This window comes from Acomys minous (genome assembly GCF_964271855.1).
Source record: "Acomys minous genome assembly, chromosome: 16".
In the NCBI taxonomy this organism is placed as follows: domain Eukaryota; kingdom Metazoa; phylum Chordata; class Mammalia; order Rodentia; family Muridae; genus Acomys; species Acomys minous.
Window position 1 is genome coordinate 71,300,930 of NC_140498.1, and position 16,669 is coordinate 71,317,598.

Here is a 16,669-nt window from a genome sequence, read left to right on the forward strand (position 1 = left end):
GGGCCAATCCGAGAAGGGGCTCCCAACCGCTGCCGGCCCCCAATTTTAACCAATCACTGGGCGAGTCTCGGTTGAGTGACAGACGATGGGGGGGAGACGAGGGGGCGGGCCGGAGGGAGTTTGCCAGGCCCTGGCGGGTTGGGCACCCTTGTTTCCCGCGGTTCAAAATTACAGCTCGCGATCGCGTGCATGTGGGAGGAGTGTTTCTTAAAGCGCCAGCCTCTGCGCGTCCTTTTGTTCCGCGACCGCAGGGCGGGGTGGCTTCAACTTTCACCGTCTTGTCGATCCTCCAGAACGGCCATGATTTCCCAGTTCTTCATTCTGTCTTCCAAGGGGGACCCGCTCATCTACAAAGACTGTATCCTTGACCCCGCGAGACGGGTTGGAGTAGCTGGGGGAAGAAATCGAGCCCGGGGTCGGTCTGTGTCGCCTGCTCCTTAACTATCCTTCCACCCGGCCAGTCCGCGGGGACAGTGGTGGTCGAGACGTGGCCGAGCTCTTCTACCGGAAGCTGACGGGACTGCCTGGAGGCGAGTCCCCGGTTGTCATGGTAACTGCTTGTGGCGGGCAAGCCGGGGGTTTAGGACTGTGGAGTTGGGTGGGTGCCACATCTCTCCCTGTCAAGGCTGCTTGCGAGGAAGTTTTCAGGGAGGTTGGGTGCGTTTCTCCAAATAAAAGAAATGTATTGAGTGCTAACAAGACGCCAGATACAAAGCTTTGCACCCCCATCTCTTGACTGTCAACAACGCTGAGGTAGGTACTATGGTCTCTTTCACGTTAGGAGGCCAGGTCTTAGAGAGGTCGCAGGGATCGCCCAAAGTCACACTTTGTACTATATCACTAGTAGAGACCTCACGGTGCCGTCTCTCTCTGGCTAGATTACTACAGTTCTGGTCTTTTGATAGTTCCTCTCTCCCCGACTCTGCCTTAGTATCACGATGGCCGTCATTTCATTCACATCAGACACAGTGGTCTCTATTTGGTGGCCACCACCTCAGAAAACGTCTCTCCTTTCAGCCTCCTGGAGCTGCTTTCCCGGTGAGTGGGGCCGGGACAGGCACCTAAGAAGGAGGGCGTGTCAAGTTGATTCACACACCCCTGCGCTGTGTTTCCTTAGGTTAGCCACTCTCTTGGGTGACTACTGTGGCTCACTCAGTGAGGGAACCATCTCCCGTAACGTGGCTCTTGTCTACGAACTCCTGGATGAAGTGCTGGTAAAGCTCAAAAATTTTCCACTTTTAAAAACATTATTTATTCATTTGTGTGTGTGTGTGTGTGTGTGTGTGTGTGTGTTTGCCCCATATCACTGCACACATGTGGACAATGGACATCTTGACATCTTGCTGGAGTCAGTTTTCTCCTACTGTCTAGGGTTCTAGCACCTTTACCGGCTAAGTTCTCTCTCTCTCTCTCTCTCTCTCTCTCTCTCTCTCTCTCTCTCTCTCTCCTCTATTGTACAATATCAGGTATTAGTCCTTACCTCAGAGTCCTATGCTGGTCATGGTGGTGCATGCCTTTGATATGCGAGCACCCAGAGGCAGATGGATCTCTTTGATTTTGAGGCATTCCTGGTCGACATAGTGAGTTTGAGGCCAGCCAGGGTTACATAATGAGACCTTGTCTCAAAAAATTGGAAAAAGAGGGCTGGAGAAATGGCTCAGTGGTTAAGGGCACTGCCTGCTTTTCCAGAGGTCTGTAGTTCAATTCCCAGCCACCACATGTTGCGTCACAATCATCTATAATGTTATCTGATGCCCTCTTCTGCAGATAAAGCACTCATATGCAATAAATAAATCTTTTTAAAAAATTGGAAAAAGAGCCAGACGCAGTGGTGCACACCTGTAATCCCAGCACTCAGGGAGGCAGAGTCAGGCAGATCTCTGAGATTGGGGCCAGCCTGGTCTACAAAGCGAGTCCAGGACAGCCAAGGCTACACAGAGAAACAAACAAACAAACAAAGGCCAGTCTGATCTACAGAGCGAGTTCCAGGACAACCAGGGTTACACAGAGAAATCCTGACTTGAAAAGCAACAAAACAAAACAAAAAAGGACAGAGGCCAGGTGTCTTTGTTCGTCCTTGCATGTGCACTAAGCGAGCTGAGCCTGCAAGCTTCCTGGGACTCTTCTCTGTCTCCGCCCATCTCTGAGTGGAAGTGCCAGGATTACAGGTGCTCATTATCATGTCTGGCTTTGTTTTTATTTTGTTTTAACTTGAGTTTTAGGGATTGAGTTCTGGTCCTCACACTTGCTCAGCAAGCCTTTTACCCACTTAACCAGCCCCCAAGGTCTTTCCTCTTGGGCCTCGTGCTACCCTGAAGAAATGGCCTCTCTGCTGTCATGGAGGTTTGTGATTGGGAGGCTAAATCCACTCCATTTCTCTCTGTCCCTTAGGACTATGGCTATGTGCAGACTACATCCACAGAGATGCTGAGGAACTTCATCCAAACTGAAGCCGTGGTCAGCAAGCCCTTCAGCCTCTTTGACCTCAGCAGTGTGGGACTGGTCAGTAGCAGAGGAGGAGGAGGAGAAGGAGGAGGAGGAGGAGGAGGAGGAAGAGGAGGAGGAGGAGGAGGAGGAGGGAGGGAGGGCCAGGAGGGTTGGCTATGCACATCTAAGCTGAAGACTGGTTGCCTTGGGTGCCTTACAGTTCGGGGCAGAGACACAACAGAACAGAGTGGCCCCAAGCAGTGCAGCTAGCCGCCCCGTCTTGTCCAGCCGTTCAGACCAGGTAAGGGAGGGGCCAGTGAGGCCAGACTTGATTTTTTTTTTTAAATCCTAGGACCCCAGAGTCCTAGAACACGGCTTACCTTTTCACTCCTTTACCCCTGCGTTCCTACCCAAGGGCTCTACTTAAACCACCCTGCTGCTCATGTATACGTGTATTTGTTTGGTGTATGCTTTTGTGTGGAGGCCAGAGGACCAGGCCTTTGATGTCACCCTAGCTCAGGAATGCTGTCACCCTCAGGAATGCCACCCACCCCCTTTGAAACAGGCTTTTTTACTAGCCTAGAGCTCATTGGCTAAGCTGGGCCGGCTGGCCTGCCTATGTGCTAAAGGAATCTGCATTTCCCTAGTGTAGGTACCGTGGGCTCCATCCCCACCTTTGACTTTCACTGGATTTGGGGGATAAGACTCAGATTGTCTTATTTGCGTGACAAGCACTTTATTGATTGTATCATCTCTGCAGTGCCCGGTCTTTTGATTTTTGAGACAGGGTTTCATCTGGTAACCCAGGCTCTCCCATTGGAACCCACGCTGGCCTTGGAACTAATGGCAGTCCTCCTGCCTCAGCTTCTTCCCAAGCGCTGGGATTACAGGCATGTGTCACCATGCCCAACATGGACAGTTTATTATTTTTTAAAAATATTTATTTATTATTATGTATAGTATTCTGCCTGCATGTACGCCTGCAGGCCAGAAGAGGGCATCAGATCATATTATAGATGGTTGTGAGCCACCATGTGGTTGCTGGGAATTAAATTCAGCCCTTACCTGTTTATTTAAAACAAGTTTCCAGCCTCCACAACTCACATCCTCTCTTCCTTAGAGCCAAAAGAATGAAGTGTTCTTAGACGTGGTCGAGAGGCTCTCTGTACTGATTGCATCTAATGTAAGTCTGGGCCCCCACCTGGAGTGGAAGGGAAATGGTACCCGGGGAAGGCTGAGTCTCACCTTCGTCCTTCCCACTCCCAGGGCTCATTGTTGAAGGTGGATGTCCAAGGAGAGATACGGCTCAAGAGCTTTCTTCCCAGCGGCTCTGGTGAGGATCCACGGTCAGATGTGGCACCAGCTTCCTGGTGATGCGTACGGTGGCATTTGCTGTCCTTTTCTCACGTCCTTTCCTCCCACAGAGCTATGCATCGGCTTGACGGAGGAGTTTTGTGTGGGAAAGTCAGAACTGAGAGGTGAGAAGGACATGAGCTTTTCTCTCCAAAAAGCATCATGGAGCGACACTGGAGATGTTCTCTTCCCTTCAGAAACACGGGTCACTCAGGAGACCCGTCTCCTTCTCTTTGCAGGTTATGGGCCCGGGGTTCGAGTTGATGAGGTGTCATTCCATAGCTCTGTCAACCTAGATGAGTTTGAGGCTCATCGGATCCTCCGCCTGCAGCCACCTCAGGGCGAGGTCAGGTCCAGGGTGGCCCGGGCTCACTCCATCCACGGGGGTTGGGGGGGGGAGGGGGGGAGGGGAGGCAGGGGTGAGGCAGTACTCATGCAAATCCAAGCTGACTGCTCCTCTCTGGCCTCAGCTGACTGTGATGAGATACCAACTGTCTGATGACCTTCCCTCACCGCTCCCCTTCCGGCTCTTTCCCTCAGTACAATGGGACCGAGGCTCAGGCCGGTGAGTGGCCTTCCTATGTTTTAGAACTATTCTAAGCCATGCCAAGGCTTCTATGTTCCCAGGGCTTAAAGTGGAAGGGTGGTGGTAGAGAAAGTATTGGCTAGTGTTGTTGGAGTGACCCTCAGTCCTTTTCCTTCTTGGGGTGCAACTTTCCCAGCCTCCCTTGGAGGCCCTGGATAAGCGGTGACGGGCTGCCAGTAGGATATGATGTAAGTAATTGTATGTCGCCTTTTCCAGGCTCCAGGTTTACCTGAAATTACGCTGTGACTTGCCCCCAAAGAGGTAAGAGTCGGGGCTGGTCAAATTTGGGCATGGTGGACACACACCTATTAGCCCAGCACTTGGAGATAGAGACAGAACGGTTGGGAGTTCAAGCCCAACCTCAAATGTGTACAGAGTTTGAAACCAGGTGAGGCTACATAAAAAGCCCTGTCTCAAAAGCCAACGCACAAAAAAGTAGTGGTGAGTCAAGCCCACTTCAAGTGTGTATGACAGAAAACAGGGCCCAGGGACCGTAATTCATCCTCCAGATGGGTCCACTAACACTTTGTAGTGTGATGAGTGCAGCAGTTGGGAGGCTAAAACAGGAGATTGACCAGTGAGACAACCCTGCCCCATCTCAGAACAAGCCAGTGTTTGCCTCTACCAGCTTTAAATTCCAGTTGAGTCAGAGGCTGTGGCATGTGGGAAAGGGTTCGAGGTGAGACTGCATCTGTGCCGAACTCCTATTGAGACATTATTGAGGGGAACTAGAGCAGGGGCTGGGGGTGTAGACCAGTGTATAGAGTGCTTGAGTATTATGCACAAAGCCCTGGGTTTCATCCTCAGTTCCACAAAAACAGTGTAGTGGTGCAAACCTGGAATCCTAGCACGGACGTGGAGGAAAGGCTATCCTGAGCTGCTTAAGATTGTCTCGGGGGGCTGTGGCACACGCCTTTGGTCCCAGCACGCAGGGCAGCAGAGGCACGTGGATCTCTAAAATGAGTCCGGGACAGCCAGGACTACAGAGAAACCCTGTCTTGAAAAAAATAAATAAATAAATAAAGACTGTTTCAAGAACAACGCAAGCAAAACAATCCAGGGTACGACACTGCCATACCGGGGCTAACTCTCCTTTCCTCTTTGCAGCCAAGCTCTCAACATTCATCTGCACCTTCCCCTGCCTCGAGGGGTAGTCAGGTCAGTGTGCTTGCTTGCTGGGGAGACTCCCTGGGTGGAGCCTCTGCTCTACCAAGGAAGTAGCCCCTTAGTTCAGCATCTTCCCTGTTCGCCCTCCAGCCTGTCTCAGGAACTGAGCAGCCCAGATCAGAAGGCAGAGCTGGCAGAAGGTGCCCTCCACTGGGACCTGCCCCGGGTACAAGGAGGCTCTCAACTCTCAGGCCTCTTTCAGGTATGCACGGCTGATCCTCACGCCCCTTGGGCCACAGCCCGGTCCCCTGGTACCTGGTAGTTGTCTGTCACTGTCTATCCTCCCATCTTCCCTCACATCTTTCACTTACAGATGGATGTCCCTGGCTTGCAGGGGCCTCCCAGCCAAGGGCCCTCCCCCTCGGCGCCCCCCTTGGGGCTGGGTCCTGCCAGCCTCTCCTTTGAACTCCCTCGGCACACGTGCTCTGGCCTCCAGGTTCGATTCCTCAGACTGTCCTTTAGCACCTGTGGTAGTGCCAACCCTCACAAGTGGGTGCGACATCTGAGCCACAGCAATGCCTACGTAATTCGGATTTGAAGCTCCCCAAACAAGGATATGAACAGCAAACTTGGCACAGCTGAATTCGGGAAGAGGACATTTTCTTTCTTGTGACTTTTATAAAGATCTGGACAGGAAGAGACCCAAGACCAGGAAGAGCTCTCGGACTCGCCCCTTCTGTTGTTATGTGGCGCAGGGAGGCTCACAAACTTACAAATCCAACTTTTATTCTGAGGAACGTACTGTACAGTATCTAAAAAGAAAGTCACCGGGGGAACAGCTCACTCCCTCCTCCCTCACTCGATCCCTGTGCGTGCAGGAATCTGCAGAAGTGACATTGTCACAGCGCAGGCTGAGGGGAGCCAGGTCCAGTAGGCTGGGAGCCGTTAGCCTTTGGAGTCCCTGGAGCTGGCGGGGGGCTGTCCCCAGCTTCCTGCTTACCCCCACAGAGGGCACCGCCTCCAAGTGGGGATGGTGAAGAAGATGGAGGGGGGACTGGAGACGGATGAGAAGGGGGGCCTCCTTTGCCGTCCCCTGTCGGGGGAAGGGAGACCACGATGTATTTCTGAACACTGCCAGGACCCGCAGGGGCGGTGCTTGGGGGCGCAGTGGTGGCAGTGGACACCAACTTGACAACGGGCTGCACGCTGGGAACTGTTGTGGTGACGGGAGAGGTAGTGGTGGAACCTGAGCCAGGAGCTGAGGTGCTGAGGGACAGGACCTAGGGGAGAAAGGAAGGCCTGGGGTCATGTTGCCTTTGCTTCCCCAGCATCCCTCTCCAGGCTGTTGACCCACACCCTCTGCTCCCCTGTGAATGGCCAAGACTCAGGAGACTGGTGCTAGCTTGAGGCTTCCAAGACTCCAAGCTTTCCATTTGTTAGGACAAGTGGCCCTTCCACCTTCTGAGTTTGGGCCTGGAGGGATTAGGCTCTACCTGGAGGCTTCCCTGGGGTGTTGGTCACATCCCTCACCCTGGCTCCACATACCTGCTGGGTCGATGAGGCACTGGAAGATGAGGACATTACGATAAACTTGGTTGGAGGAGGAGAAGGCTGAGGAGGGGCAGCAGCTCTCGCAGACACCAGTGTCTGGACAGGCAAGGCAATGGAGCCAGGGACCTTCAATAAGCCAGGGGTCCGAGGGCCTGGCTGAGGGGCCTGTGAGAGGGTCAGTGTGGGCCGAGGCTATGAAGAGAGACAGGAAGAAAATGTCAACATGGAAGAACAACCTGGGTTGCTCTTGGTTTTAGTAGCTCTTCACTAGGGGTAGGCGTGGGGTGTGCTCCCTGAGACTGCTGGCTATGGCAAGTCCTATCCCAAATGGGGGGCCTTGTGCATTTCCTGTCAGCCTCCTCCCTCAGTAGCTGACCTGTGTGATGGTAAGCGTAGTCCTGTTGACCTGTTGAGCTTGTAGAGCAGCCTGGGCCCTGGCCTTCACCACATGGGAGCAGAGAAGAGGACCAAGGGACCCAAATTCTGCTCGGTAGGCATCCTGATTGTCAGGTGGAGGGCGTAGCTTCGCCAGTACTGGGGCACAGTGTTTCTGCAGAGAAGGCAAAGTGAGGGCTGGCATTCTACGGCAAAGGCGAAAGAGTAGCTTATCCACTGCTACTGTTTGAAGCCACAGTGAAAAGTGCATGCACAGGGAGGGCATCTGAGCTGGGGGGGTGTGTAGCCCCTGCATTCAAGCTGAAGCAGGGAGGTTACTGAACTCTAGACCAGTCAGAGCTACACGGAGAACGCCAGGGTAGCCTGGGCAGATGGCATAGCTCAAAGTGTGTGTGTGTGTGTGTGTGTGTGTTGCGGAGGGCTGAGATCCAAGGAGAATATGGCTCAGTGGCAGAGTGCTTTGCGAACATGCATGTGGCCTTAGGTTAAACTCCCAGCAGTGTAAGAAAAAGAATGGGGACTGGAGAGGTGGCTCAGAGCTGTAGAGAACTTGCTCTTCCAGAGATTGGTGGCTCAGAGCCACCTGGAATCCCAGTTCTAGATTTGTCACCTTCCTCTGGCTGTTGTTGAGTACCTGTACGCATGGTGTGCACTCATAAACACACACTCACACTTTTAGAAATAAAAAGGACCCGGCACTTGGAGAGGCAGGTGGGATATTTGTGAGTTCAAAGCCAGCCTGGTCTACAAAGCGAGTCTAGGACAGCCAGGGTAACACAAAGAAACCCTGTCTCAAAAAAATAAAATAAAAAGGAATAATCTTAGGGGTGTGGTGGTACATTCCTGTAATCTCAGCACTCAAGAAGACAGAGGGAGCAGGACCGCGCAAGGCCAGCATGGTCTACCTCTCAGGTTCCAGGCTTGCCAAGGCTATATAGAAAGACCCCATCTATAAGAGTCAACAAATAAAAGACAGCGTCCTTCCGTAAGGACCAGCTGGTGTGAACAGGATTTTCTGTGTCTATCGATGACATGCACAGGGTGTTTATGTGCCCTGTGCAGAATGAGCCAAAGGCTGAGATAAGCAGGATGAGGGCAGTGCAGCCCAGAAGCTATTGACTGTCAAGGCCTCTTGCCCCTGTTGTGCCTAGCTTTCCGTGTGCACAACAGTCCTGGCCTTCAAAGAGTAAGAGTAGGATGTGCCTCGTGCTTGCTAAACACCATAGCCGTGTCTGTGGGGAGCGAGAGGTGCAGCTGGGGGTGGTAGGGGAGCAGGGGAGGCATGGTGGGGCTCATCACCAGGAGAAGGCTCTGCACATGGTCTGCTCCGATACGGTCAATGTTGCTCAGGACGGGGCCGTCCAAAACACTGCGGATCCGTTCCCCTTCCTGCTGCAGCCTTGGCAGAATTAGCGTCTTAATCACCTGATGGGAAGGAAGGGGAAAAGCCCAAGTTAGAAGGTCTCCAGAGGCCTCTCCCACCCCACGCAGAACTGCCCCTCTCCCAGCTCTTCCCCCAGGGGACTGACATCATGTCCCAGCTCTGCCAGACCCGCGATGGAGCCGTATCGAGTTGTCCACGGGGTCTTCTCATCTACCCAGCTCTGCAGAGGAAGAAGAAAAATCCAGATGAAAAGGTTCAGAAGGGTTAACTAAGCCAGGTCTGGTGGTATACGATGGTAATTCTGGTGCACAGGAGGCAGACAGGAAGATGAGAAGTTCAAAGCCATCCTCAATTACATAGCAAGTTTAAAGCCTGCCCGGGGTACATGGCACACTTTATTTATTTACTTAAGGTACATGAGTGTTCTGTTTTCAGGCACACCAGAAGAAGGAATCATTCCATTACAGATGGTTGTGAGCCACCATGTGGTTGCTGGGAATTGAACTCATGACCTCTGGAAGAGGAGCCAGTGCTCTAACCACTGAGCCACCTCTCCAGCCTGACATGGCACACTTTCAAAAAGAAAAGGCTGCCGGGCAGTAGTGGTACAAGCCTTTAATCTCAGCACTCACAGGAGACAGAGGAAGGTGGGTCTCTTGAGTTCAAGGCAAGCCTGATCTACAGAGCGAGTTCCAGGGCTACACAGAGAAACCCTGTCTGGAAAAACCCAAACTGCGCCCCGCTCCCCCCATGCCCCACCCCCTCACCCAAAAGAAAAGAAAAAAAGAAAAAGCTAATTGCTAAGGGCTGGCATCACTTATAAACAAAGGGTTAAGGCAAGGTGGTGCATGCCTTTAATCCCAGTACTTGGGAGGCAGAGGCAGGTGGATGGATCACTGTCAGTTCACAGCCAGTCTGGTCTACAAAGTGAATCCAGAACAGCCAAGGCTACACAGAGAAAGCCTGTCTCAAAAAAAAAAAAAAAAAAAGACATAGAAGTTTAGCCGGGCATGGTGGTGCATGCCTTTAATCCCAGCACTTGGGAGATAGAGACAGGCAGATCTCTGTGAGTTCAAGGCCAGCCTGGTCTACAAAGAGAGTTCCAGAACATCTAGGGCTATTATATAGAGAAATCCTGTCTCGACAAACAAACAAAAAGACATAGAGGTTCAAGTCCCTTAGACCCCATCTCTCTGAGTCCAACCTCTGCCCCATGTTCCGGTGTCATTTCCACAGCGGATGATGACGCTCTCACCCTCTTTCCCCGGGTTAGCCCTGGGAGGGTAGTTTGCATCATCTGATACATTTTTGGTACTTACCTTGGTAAAGGTCTTAGTGATTCGGGACTGGATGTTGTTGGTGGTTGTGCTGAAATGCTTACAGATCTGGGCCACTAGACGGGCAGCAAAGTCCCGGAGGGCCCAGTGATTGTCCACATCTGGCCGCAGGCACAGCTGTCTGCTCACAATGCAGGTCATTACTGCTGGAATCAGCTCATGCACCTTAGGGAGACCAAGGGCCGTTAGCCGGTTCTGACTGGTACCCAAGCTCCTGTGGTGCAGTCGGCAGAAGGGTCCCTGACACTGGAAAAGCCAGGAGGTGGGCGAGACCACTCACATATTTCTCTAAGTACAGTGTGGGGTTGTCCATCAGGGCCTTCACCATGCGCATCAGGTAGATGAGCAGAGCCAGGTTATTCTGAACCACATTCACACGGACCTAGGGGAGGAAAAGCTGGTGAGCAGCGCAGAGAAACCCCTCAGACAGATGCCTTCGGAGCCTCAGCCTGGGTCTGGCCGTTTCCGGTTCTCTCACCCCCTCTGAGATGAAGGTACTAAACCGTGGCAGCATCTGATAGAGCCCTGGGTCCGTGGCAATGCTCTGCAGAGCTTCCTGTGGAAGGGGGCAAAGAGTCAGAGGGACCATTCACTGTAGGGAAGGCTCACCCTCGGTGTGGAGGCAGGCCACAGGGCAGGCTTACCGCTCTCTTGGCCTCACAGGATCCCACACAGGCTTCGGTGATCTCCTTGTAATACAGCTGCTGTTCCACAGACAGCTCATGAATGCTGCGGGACTTCAGGCGGTAAGGGGCCCCCTCCAGCAAGGGAGGTGCTTTCTTCTCCTTTCCTGTGTGGATTGGGAGACAGGGTTGAGAAAGAAAACTTGGGCTTGGGAGATAGCTCAGTCAGTAAACTGCCTGCCTTATAACTTATAACCACAAGGACCTGAGTTCATTGCCCAGAACAACAACAACAACAACAACATCATCATCATCATCATCATCATCATCATCATCACCATCGTGGGCATGGCAGTGCATGCTTATAATCCCAATGGAGGGATAGCCAGGTAGATCCCTGGCTGGTCAGCCTAGGCTAACTGAAGATTTCCAGGACATTGAGACTTGTCTCTAAAAACCAAGGTAGACAGCACATGAACACTGATAACTATGATGATCCTCTGGCCTAGACACACACACACACACACACACACACACACATACACACCTGTGCCTGTACACACGAACATACATACACACATGTTCCAGAAGAGGCTTCTGTACAAAACAATCCCTAATAACAACCTGTGGCCCTTTTGTAGGCTTCTGGGCCTTTCTGGGGTTTCTTTGTCCCTGACCTGAACCACTTCACTGAGGACCATCTGGTTTTGGGATAACAGTAGAAGATACCTGGCCTGCAAACTGACCTTTGCCATCAGCGGCAGCCGCTCCTTGACCTTTGCCTTTCAGGGGTCCATCTTCTTCTTGGCCTGGCTTGGCTGACTTCAGGGGTTCCGTGGCCTCAGCTTTCTGCTGCTCTTTAGGAGCTGGTGGGAAAGTGGTCACAGTGGGAGTGACGAGAAGGCAGAAGGGGCCCTCGAGGACCAGGGGTGGGGGACCAGGAGAATAAGGGAGAATAACGCATAGTCAGGCGAGGGGACAGCATTACCTGGGGGTGGATTCTCTGGTATAGCCGGCTGGCAGCCTTCAATGCTCAGCCAATGAGCTGTAAGGAAGATGGCAAGCTGAGGTGCTGGGCATGGACACTGGGGCGTCACCCCGTCTGAAGGGAGGTGTATATCCCTTCCTGGTCCCCTTCCTGCCATTCACCAGGGAACCTCACGCTGGGGGCTTCTTTGTTTCTTCACTGGTGAGGGTCCTCCCAACCACAGGCCTCCTTTCCCTCCTCCCTGCGCACCCAGCTCTCCCCTCCCTCCACCTTTGAGACAGACGTCCAGAGGCACCCGAGGCAGAGGGGTGTTGATGATGTCACTCAGGTCCACTTCCTTCTCCTCATAGAAGTACAGCTCCCGGCCCCCGCCAGAGGCGAAACGGAAGGGGATGAACTCCTGAGCGTGGAAGCCATACAATGGCTACGTGGGGGGGGGGGGGAGACAGAGAAAGCCGTGAGAAACATCTCAGAGGAGCCATGGCTGCATGCACTTTGTCCTCCTACTCTGAAGCCTCCTGTCCCCTCTGAGGCCGTCCAAATCACCTCCACATTCTTTAACTTCAAGGCATAGTCAATGTCACTGGTCGTGAGCTTCTGTCGTTTGCCCATGTGCATGAATTTCAAAGCATCCTAAAGGAGAAAAGAGGGGTTTTTGTTTTGTTTTGATTCTTTATTTATTTGGTTCTGTGTTAGCCTTGGCTGGCCTGGAACTCACTCTGTAGACCAGGCTAGCCTCAAACTCACTGAGAGAGGCGCCCCTGCCTCTGCCTCCGAGTGCTGGGATTAAGGATGTGTGACATATCAGCGCCCGGCTGAGATGTTAATCTAAGACCCTGAGGAATATAGCTCAGTGAGTAGAGCACACGCCTGGCATGCACAGGGGACCCGAGTCCAATCCCCACCATCATGTGAACAGGTCATGGTTGGTTGGTAGTAACGCAATCCTAGCAGTGGGAGGAGGAGGCAGGAGGACCAGAAGCTGAAGGTTCTCTCTTCTGTTACATAGAAAAAGTCGGAGCTTTAATACAAAGCAAAGCAGGGCAGGAGGGTTACCTGGGCAATCTCTTTGATCCGGTAGCTGACCTCATCTGTCAGCAGCTGGCACGTCTCCTCCTGAATCTGGGCAATGCCCATGGATTCAGCCACCACCTTCATGGACTCGGAAGGCAACACGGTATTGCTGAGTTTCAGCTTCTTCTCCTCGGCCATGCTGGAATGTCAACTCCTGTCCCTGGAAGGTTGCCACCCCAGGGTGGAGAGGTGGAGGTCCTGGGAGCGGGACGGGACGAGAGAGAAAAGAGAGAAATAATTCGCGCCCAGGAGGTGGTGGTGCACGCTTTGAATCACGACCCTCAGAGGCAGAGGCAGGTGGATCTCAGTTCAAGGCCAGCTGGTGTCTACAGAGTGAGTCCAGGACAGCCAAGGCTACACAGAGAAACCCTGTCTCAAACAAAACAAAACAAAACAAAACACCCCCCCCCCCCAAGAAGAAAAACAATTAAAATCCTAAATCTGAGTTCTTTCCCAGCCTGCTTCAACTTCAACTCATCTTCGGAGCAACGCTACCATCCAACAGCTTGGCTTGTCCTTTTCTTGACACAGGGGCTCTGTGTGTAACCTAGACACTTTAATCTCCAGCCTCCTGGTTCTGCTTTTCAAGCGCTGGGATTATAAGGCATGCACTAACACGCCCAGTGACATTTTTTGGTTGTTGTTGTTTGTTTCTTCCTACTTTTGGGGACAGGATTTCTGTAGCCCAGCCTTAAACTCTGTAATGAAAGCACACCTCGCCTCTGGAGCCTTTCGCCTCTATCCCTCCTGAGGCTGGGATTACAGACAGGAACCTCCATACCCAGTTTTGTGGTGCTGGGGGATGAAACTCAGGACTTCAGCCGGGGCGTGGTGGTGCACGCCTTTAATCCCAGCACTTAGGAGGCAGAGGCAGGAGGATTGATATGAGTTCAAGGCCAGCCTGGTCTACAAAGTTAGTCCAGGACAGTCAAGGATACACAAAGAAACACTATCTTGGAAAAACAAAACAAAACAAAAAAAAAGAAAGACAAGAAAAACGGAAAAGAAAAAGAAACTCAGGGCTTTGCGTATACTGGGCAAATATTCGCAACAATTGATCAACATCTCCAGACCAGTCTGTCTCCCATCCCTACCACATGAGGCAGCTCTAGCTGACCTGGTACTTGCTCGGTAGACCAGACTGACCTCAAACTCAGAAAGATCAGACTATTGCTGCCTCCTGGGTACTGTGATTAAAGTCCTGTACTTTTTTTTTTTTTTTAAATAGAGCCTCTTGTAGCCCAGGCTAGTCTCTTACTCTACATGTAGCTGAGGATGACCCTGAACTAAGTCCTAGTACTGCCACCTCCCAAGTGATGGGACTATAGGCATGGGTCACCACATCGAGCACAACTCATTCCTACCTGGACCCTTGAATCAAATCCACCAAGAAAGGGCTAGAGCATGTGGCTCAGTGGTAGAGTACTTAGCAGGCACAAGGGCCTGGGTCTGATTCCCAGCACGGTTTCAAAACCCCCACCAAGCAGCCCAACCAGACCCGTTCTGGCCTAGGGGACAATCATCTATCACCTGCTGAACTCCAAGTCTCTGGGTAAGGTAATCTCTGCTTCCATCTTAGCCTTCTGGCATTTACTCCTTAAAACCAAAGCGCTGCTGTCAACATAGAAACTAGATTACCATTTCTTTGCTGTAAGGGTTCTCTTTTTGCCATAAGACCCTTCCAAGACGTGGCGTCACACACTTTTAATCTCAACACGTGGGGAGGCAGAGGCAGGTGGATCGCTGTGAGTTTGAGGCCAGCCTGGTCTATAAAGCGAGTCCAGGACAGCCAAGGTTACACAGAGAGACCCTGTCTCAAAAACAACAACAAAATCTGTCTCCTGTCCAGGCTTGGGGTTAGCACTTGTCATTTCAGTGGACTGCCTTGAGTTTCATACCAGACTAGGCTTCAGAGTGAGACCCCCACATGGTAGTCACCTGTAACCCCAGCACTCCTGGGGCTGAGGTAGAGAGATACCAAGTTTGAGGCCAGCCTGGGCTACGTAGTAAACTCCTGTCTAAAGTGTCTCCCAGGCCCCTTTCCTCTCTCTTTCATTTCTCTCGTCCTACCTCTAAGCTTCCTTCTCCCACCTTACCTGTCACACCATCCTCCTCACTGTCCTTTAAATCTGAAAGATACGCACTTGGTTTTATAGCCTGTTGTTGTTGTTGTTGTTGTGAGACAGGGTTTCTCTGTGTAGCCTTGGCTGTCCTGGACTTGCTTTGTAGAGCAGGCTGGCCTCGAACTCACAGCGATCCACCTGCCTCTGCCTCCCTGAAGGCTGGGATTAAAGGCGTGCACGACCATGGCCGGCAGTTTTATAGATTTTGTTGTGTTTTTCCTAAATGTGTTAGGCTGACTAGCTGAACCCACCCACCTCTCTTTAGGGATAGGGTCCCCTGTAGCCCAGACTGGCCTCAGAGTCACTATGTAGACAACGCTGGTCTTAACTCCTGTTCCTTTGGTCTCCACCTCCCAAATGCTGGGATTACTTCTTTGCTACACACACACACACACACACACACACACACACACACACACACAAAAAAAAAACCACTCTAGATTAAAGTTGGGGCCTTCCACATGTTAAGCAACCCTTCTACAACTAGGTCTCAGTAAGTCGCCGAGGCTCGTCTGTCACTCACTCTGAAGCCTTGAATTTCAGATCCTCCTGCCTTACTCAGCTGTGCAGCACCAAGCCCTGGCCATCGTTCCTTTTTGTCCCTCCCCCACCAGTGGACAGGAAACGTGTCTGTTATGTTCACTGACCTATCTGGTGCCTAGATTGATGACTGAGACAGTGTTAAAGAAACTGAATTGCCAGTCTGAAAAGGTGTTAAGTGACCAATAAATACTTGGTACAACGATTACCAAAATGAAAAAGACACAGACTCGAGCTTGGAGTTTACTCTGTGGTCAAAAGGAGCCTGTGTGGCACGGGGCATGAGGAACATCCACCTCAAAAGTGTTCAGGGTTGCTAGGGAGATGGGGGAAAAAAAAAAAAAAGAGGCCAAAGGGCACTGCTTCTTTTCAAGCCATCCCAGGTCTTCTCAGACGTTTGTTAAATCTTGTCTACAGGAAATACAATTATTCAGTACATACTCTGTACCTGGAGCCAGGTATACCAGAAGTAGTCGGGTCCCAGTCCCTTGCGGTACCCTCTGCCTCTAAGTGTTCACAAAACACTCTTTAACCGCCTCGGGAGTTTTCTCAGAGCAGTGGAAGCGACAGGAAGACTTCTCAGAGCACGGATAACTTGGAGCTAGATCTGTGCACCGTTTTCCTCAGCAGAGAAGTGATTCGAAGATTTTTTTTTTTTCCTCCCCGGGCAGCGCTTACAGGAGGTTCACAATCTACATCTCCCCAACATCATCCTCCCCAGTGCAAGCACGCACGGGGTCCCCACGAGCACGGACACACAACCAACCGTCCTCTTCCCAGTCCTCATATGGGCCCTTTCTAAGGGTCTCCTCCCGGATTACACCTCAGACCTTCCCCCGCCAGCTAAGCACCGGGAGCAGTAAAAGCCTCTCACCGCTGCCAAAGCGCCGCTCACCCGGCGCTCGGCGCCATCTTGGCCCCGCCCCCTGACAGGAGTAAGGTCCTGGCAGAAGCCAAGAGGTTATCGCTGTTCTTCCCTACTTCAAATTATATCATATGGTCTCATAGTCTAAAATTATATAAAAATTACTTTATGCGTGCATGTGTGAAGATCATGTTATTGCACTCTAATTACTTCAGTTTGTTTCTTCACTACCCAGCTGCCAGGACCTTCAGGAGGCGCCACAAAACTGAGGCGGGGAAGCTCAGAGCCATGACGCTCCACCCACTTCCAGGCTAG

The 16,669-nt window shown here is 52.0% G+C and overlaps 2 protein-coding genes across 6 annotated transcripts; one reads left to right on the plus strand and one right to left on the minus strand.

Annotated features, from left to right (window-relative positions):
- Nucleotides 1-63: 63 nt before the first annotated feature.
- On the plus strand, nt 64-6,270 carry AP4M1 (adaptor related protein complex 4 subunit mu 1). Its single transcript, XM_084763215.1, has 15 exons — nt 64-358; nt 462-550; nt 932-1,038; nt 1,118-1,214; nt 2,392-2,502; nt 2,648-2,728; nt 3,548-3,610; nt 3,694-3,760; nt 3,852-3,905; nt 4,020-4,126; nt 4,251-4,345; nt 4,583-4,627; nt 5,474-5,524; nt 5,624-5,735; nt 5,847-6,270. Exons 1-15 carry the CDS (start codon nt 190-192, stop codon nt 6,069-6,071), a joined length of 1,473 nt encoding a protein of 490 aa, XP_084619341.1. The 5' UTR covers nt 64-189; the 3' UTR covers nt 6,072-6,270.
- TAF6 (TATA-box binding protein associated factor 6) lies at nt 6,243-16,542 on the minus strand. Of its 5 annotated transcripts, none has more exons than XM_084763207.1 (15): nt 16,520-16,542; nt 12,809-13,024; nt 12,299-12,385; nt 12,023-12,176; nt 11,753-11,809; nt 11,511-11,630; nt 10,786-10,931; nt 10,620-10,697; nt 10,422-10,523; nt 10,124-10,306; nt 8,950-9,024; nt 8,720-8,845; nt 7,401-7,574; nt 7,019-7,216; nt 6,243-6,753 (listed from the first exon to the last, which is right to left on the minus strand). In XM_084763207.1, exons 2-15 carry the CDS (start codon nt 12,962-12,964, stop codon nt 6,373-6,375), a joined length of 2,037 nt encoding a protein of 678 aa, XP_084619333.1. In that variant the 5' UTR covers nt 12,965-13,024; nt 16,520-16,542; the 3' UTR covers nt 6,243-6,372. The 5 variants fall into 5 exon arrangements, with proteins under 5 accessions (XP_084619333.1, XP_084619329.1, XP_084619331.1 ...); XM_084763203.1 differs by lacking the exon at nt 16,520-16,542 and adding an exon at nt 16,364-16,493; XM_084763205.1 differs by lacking the exon at nt 16,520-16,542 and adding an exon at nt 15,938-16,356.
- Nucleotides 16,543-16,669: the final 127 nt, after the last annotated feature.

What these genes read in the sequence shown, in the direction of transcription:
- AP4M1 (XM_084763215.1), top strand. Translation starts at nt 190, where the DNA reads ATGTGGGAGGAGTGTTTCTTAAAGCGCCAGCCTCTGCGCGTCCTTTTG. An exon ending in GCGAGTCCCCGGTTGTCATG is followed by an intron (nt 551 to 931) that starts GTAACTGCTTGT and finishes ACTCTGCCTTAG; the next exon opens with TATCACGATGGCCGTCATTT. An exon ending in CTTTCTTCCCAGCGGCTCTG is followed by an intron (nt 3,761 to 3,851) that starts GTGAGGATCCAC and finishes TTCCTCCCACAG; the next exon opens with AGCTATGCATCGGCTTGACG.
- TAF6 (XM_084763207.1), bottom strand. Translation starts at nt 12,964, where the DNA reads ATGGCCGAGGAGAAGAAGCTGAAACTCAGCAATACCGTGTTGCCTTCC. An exon ending in ACCAGAGAATCCACCCCCAG is followed by an intron (nt 11,631 to 11,752) that starts GTAATGCTGTCC and finishes CTTTCCCACCAG; the next exon opens with CTCCTAAAGAGCAGCAGAAA. An exon ending in CACTGTACTTAGAGAAATAT is followed by an intron (nt 10,307 to 10,421) that starts GTGAGTGGTCTC and finishes GGTCTCCCTAAG; the next exon opens with GTGCATGAGCTGATTCCAGC.